At 37.1% G+C, this 17062-nt stretch overlaps 1 protein-coding gene and 1 pseudogene across 1 annotated transcript in view; one reads left to right on the top strand and one right to left on the bottom strand.

The window, feature by feature from the left end:
* Window positions 1-16208, top strand: part of MCCC1 (methylcrotonoyl-CoA carboxylase 1) — a 49006-nt gene extending 32798 nt beyond the window's left edge. Inside the window, exons 12-19 of the mRNA XM_006925757.3 lie at window positions 796-905; window positions 2392-2602; window positions 4112-4198; window positions 9419-9468; window positions 12025-12162; window positions 13395-13502; window positions 15032-15103; window positions 15845-16208. Of these exons, the coding sequence (XP_006925819.1) occupies window positions 796-905; window positions 2392-2602; window positions 4112-4198; window positions 9419-9468; window positions 12025-12162; window positions 13395-13502; window positions 15032-15103; window positions 15845-15973 (905 nt within the window). The 3' untranslated portion in view covers window positions 15974-16208. The remainder of the gene's footprint in view (window positions 1-795; window positions 906-2391; window positions 2603-4111; window positions 4199-9418; window positions 9469-12024; window positions 12163-13394; window positions 13503-15031; window positions 15104-15844) is intronic.
* On the bottom strand, window positions 8333-9032 carry LOC102891904 (annotated as a pseudogene).
* Window positions 16209-17062: the final 854 nt, after the last annotated feature.

Below are 17062 nucleotides of genomic sequence, written 5' to 3'. Positions count from 1 at the left end.
TTGCAGCACCTTGCTCAAGCCGAGGCCTAGAAGGTATTCAGTGTGTGTTGGTGGGTGAGCGAGTGGGTAGATGGAAGAATTGATGGATAGATAGATGGATGGACGAAGGGAGTATAATCCAATCCCTTGATTTTATAAATGAAGACCCTGGGTTTCACAGGGGTCAAGTGACCTGCCAAAATCACGAAAAGGCCCTGGAACAGTGTTCTTTATAATACACCACATCCTTTTCACTCGAACCATTTCTAACCAGTGAGAGATAGGCATGGTTCAGATTCTTGTTCTCTAAGACTATCATAATAATGATAGCTGCTATTTGTTTATCAGCTCAGTCAGATATGGCACTTGGTACTTTATCATCAACCCTCCCAACAACTACAGGATAGAGAAATTAGTATCCTTATTTTTCTGATGAGGAAACAGGGTGGAAGGAAGGGAATGCTAAGGGCAGAGGTGATTGTGACATGACAGGATAGCGAGATTTTGCACTGACTTCCAAAATGAGAAGGGAAAAGAAGGTTCAGAAGATAGGCTGAGAAAGCCTGTCTGTGTGTCGTTGAACCACAATTTTTAGGGGCTGGTGCTCTTAGATGGCCACACCCTCCATAGACATATGATAAGTTTTTAAACCCCTATTAGCCTCAGTTCCTCATGAATAAAATGGTGATAATAATATCTATCATGCAGTGTTTTTTGAGGAGTAAGTGTATATAAAGCCCTGGCAGAGTATCTTGCTCGTCATATTTTATCCTTTTAGCTTTGACTTTGAGCAGTTATGTGGTTTTTCAATTTCAGGAGATGAAGTGTCAGTGCATTACGACCCCATGATTGCAAAGCTGGTCGTGTGGGCTGCAGATCGCCAAGCGGCCTTGAGAAAACTGAGGGTCAACCTTCGTCAGTACCATGTGAGTGACTTGGGACCATGTTAGTCCCCAGTGCTCTGGTATCTCTCCAGCCAAGCATGTCTGTCACAATGGGTCAACCTTTGTCTTTGTCAACATATTTCTACAAATTAATTACCCATATGTCACCAACAAAATAATTTCACATGGGAGAATTTCTCATGGGTCAGAATAGGATGTGAGGACTTCTTGATCCAGCTAGAAAAGAGATATTACAAGACTAAAACTATTAGTGTCAGTGTTATACTTCAGGGAAATCTGATATGAGATTCCTATCCATCCTGTAGATAGGTCCAGTTGTGCAAGTGTGGCCTACAGTCTGGTATTATTTTTCTCCAGAGAAAAAATAATTATGTTCAGTTTTATCCATCTGATAGTATGTTGTTTTCTGCAGCACATTAATTTTCTTGGTGCAGTAAGTACCAGCTGAGGGAGCTTCTTAGAAAGATTTCTTGTTAGCCCATGGTATTCAAATTGTTGTATGTCATTACTTTGATCAAATCTCTGATATCTGTGACTCCAACCACAGTGTCCTCCCTGCCATTCCTCAGGCACAGATAGCACGGAGCCATGAGTTCCTGTTTTCTTTCAGAATGTTTTAACTGCACATGATCACAGGACCCCCTCCTCACTGTCTTCAGCCCCCGCTCACCTCAGAGTCTTCTTTGGGCTGCCCTATTTAAAATAGGACCCTTTGCTGTTCTCTGTCCCCTTAATTAGCCTTGTTTTTCTTCATATCACCTGACATTATGATAGATATTTGTTTATGGATATCATTTATTATCTATCCCTAGAATGTAAGCTCTGTGAAGGCAAGGACTTGGTCTGTTTTGGTCTTCACTGTGTCCCCAGTATCTGGATCAGGGCCTGGCACATAAAGAGTGCTCAGGAAATGGCTATTAAGTGAGTGAATGAATGAATGAATGAATGATCAGTAAATGAATAAACTCCAGACTCAGATAGCCGGTTTTGCCCTTGGTTCCATTTATTAGGTTGCTTTGGGTTAAGTTTTATACCTTTTTTATTTTTATATCCGTGTGTAAAATTTGGATTTCATTGTTGGAAGGAAGCTTTTTTGAGGTTATTTAATCCTTTCCCCTCCCCAGTGTAGGAATTCTGCCCTCTATTTCTAGTGGTCCTCTGTTGTGAGAATGTTCTAAGTGGTAGGCCTTCAATATCTTGCAAATAAATGTCGTTTAAGTCTCTTAATATTTATCACTTTCCTAACCTTAGTCAACTAAATGTCTCCACACTACCTACACTAACACCATTTCCTGTGTCCTCTTTATCATAGTAAAATGTAGTTTTAAATGTGAAGTCTAGATATATAGCGATGGTGAAGTGGGGTTTTTTGTTTGTTTCTTTTGTTTTTCTGAGAGTTGTCCATAGTAGAAAATACTTAGCAGAAAGAGCAGAAGCCATAAAAATGATTTTCTGACTATGTTATTTTCTCCACTCACTGGGGACATGGGCTTTATTCTCTTCCTAGATCGTCGGACTGCACACCAACATTGACTTTGTCCACACCCTGTCTGGCCACCCAGAGTTTGAAGCTGGGAACGTGCACACTGATTTCATCCCTCAACACCGCGAAGAACTGTTGCTCAGTCGGAAGCCCATAGCCAAAGAGCTTTTATGCCAGGGAGCTCTGGGTCTCATCCTCAGGGAGAAGGCTGATGTTTTCAAAATTCAGACACAAGGTATGGAATGCTTTTCTCTTTCCTCTGCTTGTCAAGATTTTATGAATAATTATTGAACATGCTCTTCCTTCTTTATGCCGCTCTTACTTCCCTTTTCTTCTCTCGGTGATCGATACCATCCTCTGCTAATGTGGTTTTTGGGATGAAGTAGAGCTCTGTACCCATGAACACTTTTTAAAGTACCCATTAAATATAGCTTAACTAATCACTTAACAATGTCAAGATGGATCTCTTTTCAACCAATCACTGGTTCTTGCCACAGCCCACGCTGATCCCTTTCTGCTTCTTTTATTTACCACTTCTTGTGGCCTACTTTGTCATGGCCTCTGTACCCACAGCAACTTCCCAGGTCCTGGGGATTAAAGACAGAGTCCTGGAGACTCTCAGATTCCCTTGGATTACCCATGATTTATTGTCGAGTTATTTCCTCCTCTCTTTTTTCATTCTATGATCAAATTTCTGACTGACTAGAGACCTACATACTTCATCATGTCATAGAGTTGGAGCATGGGAAGGATTATGGCAGAGATTCATCCTGGCTGCAACACGCATGCATCCCTGCTTCAGCTCCCCACTAAGTTGTCACTCAACTCTTCCTAACATCTCAGGAAACTGGAAATTAATTAGTTTATTAGTTTTGGTCAATTCTCCATTAAAAAGTTCTTCCCTCTAAATTGAGTAAAATCTGAGCTCTCCCAAAGTTGCTCCATAGTATTTATTTCAGCTAACTCTGACCTTTGGAGCAAATAGGAAAAAAAAAAATTTAATCCATTTATCTCTTCATTATTGTTAGGATTATTATATCGTTATAGGATCCTATTATTAGGATCATCAATTTCTGGATTCATTCAAGAAAGTTATATTGAAAGCTTAAAATATATAATTACATCTTTAGGAGATTTGTGCCCTATCCTTATTTTGTCCTTTTACGTTAAAAGAAATGCATCTAAATATGCCTCATATGGTATTCCTAAGCCTGTACTTAGCATTTTTATAATGGAGTGTCCTTTTATTCTCACCTTTTTTCTTTTCATTATTTTTAACTGGCACAGCTATGAGCTTCAGAATAAACTGCTTCAATTTAGCTATGCTATATAGCTCCTGGGTATTGTCTAACAGAGGATGGATACGCAAACACTTCTGGGCTGGACCAATAACATAGGAGAATAAAAGGGGCCAGGCAGAAGAAAAATAGTGAGTGGTAGAGATTTTAGTGACCTGGAATGCATTAGCCCTATCAAAAAGGGGTGACCACTGTGCAATTGATGCCACCAGAGGATGAGAGTTTAGGCTGCAGATATTCTCATTTTTCAAGAAAAGCTGGAATTTTTCGTATGAAATTTTCTGACATGTAAATCAAAATATCTAATTTAAATGTAAAGCAATGAGAAGACAAAGAAAAACACATTTGAGTTGCCAGTATAGGAACTATGTTTTATGTTTTCATTTGTAAGGTATAAATTTAGTAGGCTTGATGTTCATAAATTTGTTGTTGAATTTTTTTTCAAGATCAATATTCTCCTTTTGCATCCAGCAATGGAAGAAGACTGAATATCTATTACACCAGAAACATGACTCTTAGGGATGGTGAAAATAGTAAGTAATGTTTTATTAGAAGAAAAATGTGCTTTATACAAATATATCACATTTACCTGACGAAAAAAAAAAAAGATTCAGCATGACTACAATTAGTCAATTACATTTTTTTAAGATTCTAGCCTAAACATTGGAAGGAAGTATGCCAAAATGATAGAATTGGTTGACTCTGGGTGGTAGTTATGATTTCTGTTTTTCTTCATTATACTTTTTCTATATTTTGTGACTGTTCTAAAAATATGTCATAAAACATACATAGCAAAATGACCGAAATGTAATTTGCCAAAATGTTAGAGAGGTTGCCATGGGGTAGTGGGATTTGAGGCAATCTCCCCCTAACCCACTTTTTTGTACTTTCTTAGCTTTGTAGTTTTTCTTCAGTGGGAATATTACTTTTAAATAAGAAAAAAACTATTCAAAACTACTCCAGGGGAAGATTACCCACTCCTTAGGCAATGTTTCAGGTGGAAGTGGTTACTAAAGAGTTATAATTTATTAAGTGCCTTATCACAAGTAAATTTTTGTCTCCACTACTTAATGCAGGGGAGTCACTATTGTACCCACATATGGCTGATGAAACTGAGGCATGGAAGGTGGAATAACTTACTTGAGGCTAGTAAGTGGCAGAGCCATGGTTGACGTCCAATCTTTCTGACCCTGACTTCTGTGCTAATTTCACCACTTTTCCAGTGGAAAACTGATTTTTATTGCAAACTAATTTGAGTAGGCTCATGGTGAGGACTGATTTATTGTAACTGAACTCAGGAGAGGCTGATACCTACGTCAGAGGAGTTTATAAATTTATGGCTGGAATAATGTACCAGAGGGACCAAAATCATGTGATAGCAGGTGGCACTATCCCTTCTGCTGCAGTACAGTTTGCATGGGAAGCCAGATGGGTAGAAGAGTCAGAGCTGGGAGAGAACCTTGAAGGTGAGCTGTCATTAAACTGTGACAGCTCTGTTATGAAAAGGTGCATACCAGGTAGAACAGAATCTTCCTGCCAGCTCATCGCAACACCCTCCTCTTTACCCTGACTCTGTGTAGACATCTGCTCACTTATTAACACATTCTTTGTTCACAAAAGTTGATTGTGTTTCAGATCTTTGGGTATTTTTTCATTCTGAGCCTAGATTACCTTAAGTGCACTGAGTACTTGGAAAGAAAGTTTGCAGACATCCCTTATAGATTATCATTCTGCAAATGGTAACATTTATGTTGGTGTATTTATTCATTTCATCCTAAAAAAAAAAAAAACCCTCCAAAATGTGGAAGTATCTTACTTTAGATTCCTATATGCCGAATACAAGTATCAGCAACAATAAAGTTTCAGTAGCTTCTTCAACCTAAATTAAACAGGAAAATCATATGTGTGATCATAATTCAGATGAACCAACTGTGTTACTTGGCATGGATTTTCACTAAGGCACTGAGCAGTGTTTTGAATTATGTTGCATTTCTTGGAATTTTTTAAAATTTTAATTTAAAAAAGTAAATATATAATTGAAAAGCCAACATGATTGCTGTTCATGTTTGGCAGTATTTTTCAACAGTAATCCAGGTCCAAATTTAACAGTTTTCAGAAGTGTTATGTTAATCAGTAGTGACTATGGTTGAATAAGAGTGTGCACCAAATAGGAAGTCTAAGGGCCAGAAGTATTTATGAATCTCAAGTAGAACCAACTCTTAACGATCTCAGTGAAAATGACCACACATTTTAAATATTCAAGGCTTGAAAAATATTTTCATTTTGTTACTAGTGGCCAAGATTCACAGCACCCTGCCCTATCCTCAATAATAACAACAACAATAATGATGACAATAATGGCTAAGATTTATTGAGTATATCAGAAATTTTGTTAGGCACTTTACATGAATTATTTCTTGTGTGTTTTCAGAACAGGCCAGTGAGACTGATGTTATTATTTGTGTCAGTTTTATGAATGGAGGGCCTATGGCTTAGGGAGATGAATAATTTTCTTAAAAATTACACCAGGTATAATTGGTGGAGCCAGAATTTGAACCCACACTTCAGGGTACATGTGCTTACCTAACACTGCATCATGCTAAACTTCCATACCTTATTAAATATGTATGAAGATGTCTAAGATTCTCTTGTAAGGGTCAAGAAATATCTAGGGGAAGGAAGAACAAGTTAACATATAAAAGAATTTAGACTTTTCCTGGCAATGTCTTTTACTATGATTCTGTTGGCATTCATGTTATTTAAATATTTTTAATATTTTATAAATTGAAAGAAAACCGATCTTGTGTAATTGGATGCATTTTCTCTTAAGAAGGGTTAAAGATATTGACAAGATATAGGGTGGAGAAGTTTCATTTATTCATACATTCAGTACAGAGTTTTTGAAAAAAGAGATATTCTGAATAATGTAAGGAACAGAAAAAAGATGTCTTTGTCCCTATGTTTTTCTCTTAAGGAATTTACCACATGGCAAAGAAGTGTGTTTGTTGGGAAAATGGATGACTTAGTGGTTAATAATGTAGGCCCTGGAGTTAGACTACGTAGGTTTGAATGCTGGCTCTCTTCTTGTCTGTGACCCTTAGGCAAGTCACACACTCTGTCTAAGTATTAAGTGTCTTCAGCCATACGTGATGATGGTAGTGGTAATTACTTCCTTGTGTTATTGTAGATTTTAAATGAAACAGCACATATAAAGCACTTAGCTCATTGTATGGCCGATAGCAAACAGCCAACAAATATTAGCTGTTGTCACCATAATCATCATCATCATCATCATCATCATCATCATCATCATCATTATTAAACTATCCCTGTGTTACTGTTGAAAGAACAAGATATGTCAATGTTAACTAAAATAACGTTGGTTGTAGAACAATGTTTAGCAATGTACTATTTTTATAAAAGAAAAATGCAAGCTCAAATGTGCATTTTAAAAGTTCCAAAAGGATTCACATGTTCAAATGTTTAATGGTAGTTACATATGGGTAACAGAGAAGACTTTTAGGCCTTGTGAACATTTTTATTTTTGCAATTTTCTAGAACAACTGATAAAGAGAAAAAAATCACTCTATCATAAACTGGACGAGGGGAGAATCATAATGGTGAATGTCCGCAGAAGTTTAAATGTTCAGACAAGAGAGAATTTGTTCCACCTAGACAGGCTCTTCCCAAGTAGCATGACGTGAACGAGATGTGTGGTTTCAGTTGGTGCTGCTGGGGACAAACAATGTAGTGAAGGAGGAGCATGAGCAATGAGGCACAGTGACAGGAAGGCTAGAGACATACGGAGAATATTAATTAGCCCATTTTCACATATGATTGGACACAGGGCTATTTAGAAGAACAGAGTAGGAAATAAAATTGAGAGTTTGGTGTTCTCAATGCAAGGCCAAGTATTTCGAATGTGGTGGGGACATACTAGGAAGCATCAGCTGGAAAGATTGAGACAGGAAGCAGGAAGTCCTGGGAAGACCTCAGAGTGAGCCAGACCTGAGGCCATCTGTCTGAATCAGGGTAGAGCGATGGAAATGGAAAGGAAGAAATGTGTGTATAGGACAGGTATTCAAAGAGAAGAATACCTTTGGAACCTTTGTGGTGACTATTGGAGGTAGAAAGGAGAAAGAGGAGGAAGCAAGAATGACAGGTTTTAAACTAGGGTGACAAGGAGAATAATAATGCCAGTCTTGGAGCTCACAGGTCAGGAGGGAAAGCAGACGGAGGCAGGAGATGATTTTTTGGACCCACTGTGCTCATTTTAAAGTACGGATGGAACATCTAGCTGGGAATGACTAATCAGAGTTCTGGAGAAGGAAGATCAGAGCAGGAAACAGATTTGCACTGGCAACCATCAAAATGATGGTTGAAGTATCAGGATTAGATGAAATAATTTTGATTTACCTTCTCTACCCCACAAAAGTTTTGATTTCCATCTTCTAGTATAGTCTTTAACATATTCTGTATTCACATAATAGTATCAGTATATTGTATATTATATTTGCATAGTCATTTACAGTTTATAAAACACTTGCACATTTAATCATTGTTAAATTCTCATACCCATTTAATGGGTCAGAATGGATCAGAAAAATCAAGTCTCAGATTTTATTTATTTTCCATTGTTGTTTAGCTTTTATTTCATAATCATAAACTTAACTCTGCAACCCAGCTAGACTTGGAGGGAAGGAAAATCCGGAACCCAGTGAACTGCAGCAAGAACACAAAGATTATTGGGTGTTCTGATTATTGGGTGTTCTGAGCAGGTGGGAGTGGGGGGTACTCTCGTGTGCTACAGGAGGAATGGTTTGGTGGTTAAGGTAAAACAAGTCGAATCTATTAGATTTTTCCACAGTCAGCAGTGGTGATCTTGCTGGTCTTGCTACTCTGGACCCAAAGTGCTCCATAGCCTCCACAATATTCATGCCTTCTTTCACTATGCCGAAGACCACATGCTTGCCATCCACCCACCCCGTCTTGGCAGTGCATACGGAAAACTGGGAACTGTTTGTGTTGGGTCCACCACTTTTCATGACAAGATTCCAGGACCCATGTACTTCAGGAAGTAATTCCCATCATCAAATTTCTTCCCATAGATGGACTTGCCACCTATGCCATTATGGTGTGTGAATTCACCACCCAGAATAATTCTGTGAGAGCAGGAACCTTTAAAACCAAGCCCTTTCTCCCCAGTGCTCAGAGCATGAAAGTTTTCCACTGTTTTCCACTGTCTTTGGAACTTTGTCTGCAGACAGCTCCAAGGAGACACAGCCTAATGGCTTGCCCTTGACAGCAATGTCTCAGCACAGTGGAGTTGACCATGGCTGGGCACAGATGGCTCCTGGGCCCCCCTGCAAGGCCAAGACTCAGATTCTAAATGACTTAGTCAAGATCACAGAGGTAGTCATACCACAGATGTAGATTTGAGCCTTAAATCAGAACTTCTCTTTCCCAATTAATTGCACTTTTTACTCTTAACACTGGAGCCTTTTCTAGCGGAGGGGGAAATATCTAAAATAGCCTGCAACCTTAAAAGAGCTAAAACTCCATTTTTAGAAAAGAAGTTTGAAATTTACCTTTATTGAAACATGGCTGATAGTTTGTTGTTGTTGTTTTTTAATCTTTATTGCCAGAGAATTAAAAGATACTGATATCCCTAATAGCTAGTTATCTTTAGGTTGAAAGGGAGATTTTTAGAATTTCAGTTATTCTAATTTTTTTTAAATTTTTTTTCCCTGAAGATGTAACCATAACTGTAACATATAACCATGATGGGTCATACAGCATGCAGGTAAGCCTCACTGCTTTTGTTCTACAGTTCAGAGCTAAATCTGATCTCTTTCATACTGAATCTGGTCTTATTTCACTCTCTGGTTTCTCTTAAGCCATTGACTTGTGTATCTATAGTTAGAAGAATGTCATCTGCTTTTATTTCAGAACAATTTGAGGAAATTACCCCTTATCCAGTTTCTAATTGTTTACTCAGTTTGTGGTTCCCTTAAGAATAAAAAACTTGGCAAAAAATAATAACTTCGAATCAGACACTTATCAAGGCCCCCAAAATGTATTTTTATATCTAAAGCAGTTCTCAAAGTTTTTGGTCTCAGGATCTCTGTAAATTCTTAAAAATTATTAAAACTCTACAAAGAGCTTTTTGTTTACATTAGTTACATCTACTAAAATTAAGTGTTCAGAACATTAAACTGAGAACATTACTGTTATGATTTATTATTTTTAATGTATATTTTTAAATATACATAACAAAATTTACCATTTTAACCATTTTTAAGTGTACAGTTAGGTGGTACTGAATACATTTACATTGTTATTGCAGCCATCATCACCACACATCTGCAGAACTTTTCTCTTCTCGCAAAATTGAAACTCAATACCCATTAAACAAAAGCAGCCCACTTCTCCCTTCCCCCCAGCCCCTGGCAACTACCATTCTACTTACCGTGTCTATGAACTTAACTATTCTAGGTACCTCAAGCATTGTTCCAATTTTAATATATGTGTTGCCGAAGCGAGCACCTAGGTACCTCAAGTAAATGGAATCATTCATCTTTTGTCTTTTTGTGACTGGCCTATTTCACTTAGCATAATGTCTTTAAGGTTCTTTCATGTTATATCATGTGTCCAAATTTCCTTCCTTTTTAAGGCTGAATAGTATTTCATTGGCTATATATACCACACTTTATTTATTCATTCATCTGTCGATGGATACTTGAGTTGTTTCCACCTTTTGGCTACTATGACTAATGCTACTGTGAACATAGGTGTACAAATATGTCTTCAAGACCCTGTTTTCAATTCTTTAGGGGCATATACCTCGCAGTAGAATTGCTGGATCATAAATAGAGTAGTTCTATTTTTAATTTTTTGAGGAACTAGCATACTGTTTTTCATAGTAGCTACATCAACTTACATTCCCCCCAACAGTGCACAAGGATTCCAGTTTCTCCACAGCCTTGTCTATATTTATGTTCTGTTTTTTTCCTTCTTTTTAATAAAAGCCATTCTAATGAGCGTGAAGTAGTATCTCATTGTGGTTTTGATTTGCATTTTGCGAATGACTAATGTGAGAACTCAACTTCAGTCCAATAGTAACATGCAAATTCAGAGAATGGAATAAATCATTTTTAATATGAACTAAGAGATTTCAAATTCCTACAACATGGATTTATCAAAGACATGCTTTAGATCTCCCAACACTTTGAGACACATTGTTTTTCCTTCTCTGAGATTCTGAAAAACTTGGGAAGTCTACCTCCCTTAGTACGTGAGAGTTTTAATTCATATTGGCACCTCTGGTTTGGGGATCCCTTTTATCTCTTGATAAATGGTAAAACTGCAGGTTTGTTCTAATCTGCTCGTGGAACTACATTCACAAATTAAGATGTGCTTTCGTAAATCTTTAAACAAAACTGTCCCTAATCTAACCTTTATGTCCTTAGAATTCCACAACATTTAAATAGCTGTTTCAGTAGATTACAAAGCAGACTAAAATGGCATATTTAACTTAGGATAGATGAGAACCAATGTATACACACTGCAGTGTGACCTATTTCACCCTCACCTACATAATATATTTGAAAAGAATAAACACAGGACTTTGACACTAAAATCATGGGAATTGAGATGAAAAATAGAGACTATTTAAATGGATTTTCTATGTGTAAGGGAAATTTTTTCTTTAGTGTATATGTGAGAAAACATCCTTTAGAACAAAAAGGTTTCATGTCCTTTTGTCAGCTTCCTTGAAATTAAGTGTGAAATCTATTCTTTAGCACTCTCTCTTAGAGTGAGAAAATTGCGGTCAATCTCCAGCTAATTTATCTTCTTAAATCATAACTGAAAACCATAAATGTGATCTACATGCTGTTGAGATAAAAGAAACACCATCTAATTATGTTGTTCTGACTTTTTTCATTACTGACTTTGGCACAGTAAAACTAAATTTGACTTTGGGTACTCGGAAATGCATACTATCATGTAATACACCCATCAACCAAATTTTAATAATTTTGCTTAATTTGATTTATATTTCTATTCCACATTTTATTGCTATTCTTACATTAACCTTTATCTGTAGCATTATGATGCTATAGATATATTATATGACTTTTTTCTTTTAATTATCTTACTGCTGTTTCTATCTAGAGTCTTTTGTTTATGAATATTAGGTGAAAGGTTTCTATATGACTTTTTAAAAACCATTTTACCTGTTACTTTTTGAAACTATTAATAGTAAAGAATTGATTCTGATTTTATTAATACCGTAAGGTTGTTCATATTGTTTTAAGGATCTTTTCTGGTATTTTTTGTTTTTGTTTTTATTTTTCAGATTGAAGATAAAACTTTCCATGTCCTTGGTGATCTTTATAGTGAAGGAGACAGTACTTACCTGAAATGTTCTATTAATGAAGTTGCTAGTAAAACTAAGCTAATTATCCTGGAAAACACAATTTACCTATTTTCCATGGTAATGTCTCTTCTTTATATTAACACTGTTGGGGTTTAGAAGAAAATTGCTTGACCAGAGCATTCTATTGGAAGAGATGAGGAAGTTCCTACTTCCTTTAATCGATGATGTGACCTTTCCTCTGTTTCTTTCTCCATTCTGTTTCTTTGCTACCTTCCTGTCGTCTCTCGTTCTTTTGTTCACACAGATTCTCATCGATAGACACATATTCATTTTCTTTTTTAATTCTGAGACATGTTCTCACACCCTTGTCAGAGAATATCTCCCTGCTCAGTGGGCACTGGCTCTCAGGGACTTGATGCCCGAACAGTTTCCCCAACCAGCATCCTCCTGGTACTTGGAGTGCTGGGGGTTTGGGAGGAGGGGACCCATTCGGAGAGGAGTGTGGACCAGAGGTTCCTTGTGGGGAAGGCGTGCAGTGGGAAGGTGAGTTGGGTTAGTGGCATTCTCTTGATAGATGGTAGAGATAGGCTTGGCATGGATTTGGTTAGGAGTTTATTAGGAGACCTTAACATTCTGCTTGGGCAGAAGACAATGTTATCAAATGTACTGTGGCCTCTTCAAAGTCTTCTCACATTTGGGAACCATCTTACAGATCACAGTCCCTTGTGATGAGATGCCTTAAGTATTACTATATATGGAGTCAAGGATGATCTCACTTTACCAGGCATTTCTTTCCATAGTCAATATGCTATAAAAATATGGTGGCAGAGGCAGTATGGTGAGTGGTGAAGAGCATAATTTCTGGAATATGAAGCTGCTTGGTTCAAAATCTGGTCCTACCACTGAGCAGCTCTGTGACCTTGAACAAGTTAAACTCCAAGCTTCAGTTCCCCCATCTATAAACAGGAATAATAACAGTACCTACTTTATAAGATTGTTGTGACAGTTAATGACAAAATATATGTAACTGCAAAGAACAGTTTCTGACTTAGACTAAGCACTTGATAGTAGGGTTCCTACTAAAAATGGCTTCCAGCCAGTGGCTGTATTTTACCAATAGTTATATACGTGAATTCCTTTAATCCCCTCTGAGGCACGTATACCGTTACTCCTGTGTACTAGGAAGCCAAAAGTGAGAGGGCTTTAGTGATTTGCTTAGGGTCACAAAACTGGTGTTAAATATGACTAAGGTTAAACAGATAACTTGAAAACAATCAACCTCAGATATATTAGTAAAATTATAGGGATAAGATCTTGATTTTCATTTCTGGTTTGTTATTTATTTATAGGCAGGAAATGTTCAGATTGGCATTCCAGTCCCCAAATATTTGTCTTCAGTGAGCTTCGAAGGAACTCAGGGAAGTACCATAGCGCCTATGACTGGAACCATTGAGAAGGTAATCATGTGAATGTACATAGAATAATGTCCAGTAACACCCAACAGATATCTTTATTGAACTTCGTCATATGCATCTTTTTTCCCTCCCTAAATCTTGCCCATTGGAGAGCATCCATTTCAAGAAATCAAGAAACTCTATTATAGATTCAAGTTCTATATTATAGTCATCAATGAAAATACTCATTTACCTAACTTATAATAAACACTATTGTTTTTGAAAGTGGGAATTTCCATGAAAGTACTATTTAAATTATCTTTTCATGATTAAAATAGAGTATTCATGAAGCATTATCCAGAAGGGCTGTTTTTTAATGTTAAATTTAATTGCAAACAGTTTATCATGAAATAATGACATTTTCTCTAATGTACATAATTGCATCTGTGTTAAAATTTGAAAGGCGGTACTGGTGAAGAACAACATGTTTTGGTGTTGAATGCAGTATATACTCAGAGTTGAGATCCATACTGATTTACCTTCAAATGGTGATAGATCAGTAGTCTCTTTTCATATGTTTGAATTATAGTAGTGTCCCCTTAAATGTATTTAAGTCATAAAAAATTTAACTATATAGTCTTAGTACCTCTAAAAAAGAGGAAAATAACTATTTAAATAGTTTGAGTGATTTCAAGAACCATTGCCTTCTGGAAATGTTTGCCCCAGAGGGAGTATGAGCTGGGAGACGTATTTGGCTCATTCAGTCTCAGTTCCCACAGGCCTCTCATAATGTGAACACCCCGCATAAGGTGTGCACCAGGGTCTTACACTTAAAGATGCATGTTTTTCCCAAAACCGGCCCTTAAATCCAAACCATTGCTCTCATCTGATGCTAAAGCATCACTCAGCTTTGGGTAATTTGTGAGGCTTTCAAGGGAGTTTCTTATTTTTCACAATTTTGATTCTACACGTTGACTTAAGAACCTGGCTCCACAATATGATGTTTCTAAACATTCCTTGATAACCGTATTAACCAAGAAGACAAGGATACCATATGGGATATATGTGTTTATCTATACACGTAAAAAGGAAAATGGAGGTTTTTTTCTGGGGTTGCCAATAAGTTTAATTCTTACACGTAAAGATTGTCTACATTCATTACACAAGGCCATAAAGACTTGGAACACTATCCTAGACAACCTCAAACTAGAGAACCAAGTACAACCCTCTACCCAGCCTGTGGCAAAGACATTTAAGTATAGTAGTCCTTCACTGTTGGTGGGATATCTTGTCTGTACATTCATGAAAAAACAAAAGGGTCTCAAGATATATAAAACTTATTCATCTGATTCAAGGAAAACTCGACAGCTTAGAGAGTAGGGATGAGCAGCGAAGTGGTACCTTCCACGGACAACAGTGTCAGCAATGCCAGACTGACCTTTAGGTCTCTGATTTGCACCAATACATTTGTTTTTGGCAGACAAGACAACCACATAGACTCATACTTCTGCTGTGTATGTATACATATCACCTGTGGACCACAAAGGACCCTCTGTGTTTTCAAGTATTAACCTGTCATTCTGAATCTCTAGGTGTTTGTGAAAGCTGGAGACAAAGTAAAAGCTGGAGATTCTCTAATGGTTATGACCTCCATGAAGATGGAGGTAAGTGAAATCATGAGTTCAGTTGCCAAGTAAACTTTAGCAGCTAATCACACCTAATTGGTTCTTTTGCTTTATTTCGTTAGTACCATTTTAAGTATTCAGAGCCATGGACTGATGAAGCATTAACTGCAAGAAACAAAACCAAACCATCTTTCTCATTTTAATTTTGTGAAATCATACCTGTCATTTGATTCTGAAATTAATGAAATTATCAATAGCTTAGATTCAGGCAGTAACCCAACTGAATGTTAACTATGGGTATTTTATAAGGCCAAACCTAGGGTGCCAGCCATCAGTATCAAAGTGAAAACCTCGATCATATTAAATTAGCTGTTCAGGTTTTTAGATGGTTGGAAGTTGTAAGCCACTAGTTCTCAGCCTTGGCCACACATATTAGTCACCATACAAAACTGCTTCCCCAGACCTGTTGAATTGGGATCTCTTGGAGTGGGGCCCAAAAATCAATTGTTTTTAAAAGCGTCCCAGGTGAGATTCTACTGGGAATCTTGGGAGCTTCTCATTTAGTGACCTTGAATGTGTTACAGTTGTGTCAGCCCTTAAGCACATCATGAAAATGTCATTTTCTCTGTCTGCTGTAATATGAAAAAGATAGGGAAGCACCGATGACAAAATATCAAAACAATTGGCTTTATTTTTTACTTTGCGTCTGACTTTCTTGACTTGGTATGTGCTCGGTCCTCATCAGTATCACATTGTTTGTCATGTCTTGTGTCTCTGCAGCATATCATAAAGGCTCCAAAGGATGGCACAGTCAAGAAAGTGTTCTACAAAGAAGGTTCTCACGCCAACAGACATTCTCTGTTAGTCGAGTTTGAGACAGAGGAATCTGACAACAGGGAAGCAGAATAGACTCCATTATACAATGGCCAATAAGCAGTGTTTTAAGTGTAGTATCTCTACACCAAAAAGAGAAAGTGCCTTCCTGCTTTTCTTGGGGTCTGATAAACAGCAGTTTTACTAAACGATTGTGTGATTGTGTTAAAACCCTTTCATATTTGAGAATCATGTACTGGGGTCACAAATACAATGAATTATCTCAAAATATTTCATACTAATAAAATTGAATTATACTTTCTTATTGGAAGCCAATGTGACTTGTTTCTACCTCAAATTTTATACAATGCAGTTTCTTTTAGAAAGTTGAGCAGCAACTTTATCAAAAGAGAATGAACAGAAGTGAAAATCATTTAATTAAATGAATTATCGCCCAGTTACAATCATGATGAAAACGGACAGTAACGTATTTCAGAGACAGATGACATATAGCTAAACTCACCAAAGGTTTGTTTTATCAAAGAGTAACTTATTAGGGAGTTTATAGACATGGGTGTTATTTCTTGTCTTTCTGACTGGAAAGTGTTTAGACCGCCTCTGCCTTTGTTGCACTTTTGTAAGGCTGTACAAATGTATATACAGTCATGCACCACTTAACGACAGGGATACATTCTGAGAAATGCCTCTTTAGGTGATTTTGTTGTGTGAGCATCATAGAGGGCACTTATACAGATCGACATGGTACAGCCTACTGCACACCTGGGCTGTATGGTATAGCCTATTGCTCCTAGACTACAAGTCTCTACTGCATGTTACTGTATGAAACAACATGAGCTTAAATCAAGCACATGAGAAAATGCTGCAATCAAAAGACACAGTGAGCACAAGATGTGTGAGGCTGCTGCTGGCTTAACACACATAGTGTTTTATAGCAGTTTTTTTGTGTAAGTAGCAAGAGTATACTCTAACAATAAAAACTACAGTTAAAACATAAACCAGTAACATAGTTGTTTGTTATCATTATCAAGTATTATATACTGTACGTAATTGTATGTGCTATATTTTTATATGACTGGCAATGCAGTAGGTTTGTTTACACCAGCATCACCGCAAACACATGGGTATTGCATTGACATTATGACAGCTAGGCAACAGGAATCTTTC

This window comes from Pteropus alecto, unplaced genomic scaffold, assembly GCF_000325575.1.
Source record: "Pteropus alecto unplaced genomic scaffold, ASM32557v1 scaffold88, whole genome shotgun sequence".
Classification (NCBI taxonomy): domain Eukaryota; kingdom Metazoa; phylum Chordata; class Mammalia; order Chiroptera; family Pteropodidae; genus Pteropus; species Pteropus alecto.
The sequence above is the reverse complement of the archived record's forward strand: the minus strand, read 5'-3'. Positions and strand labels throughout refer to the sequence as shown.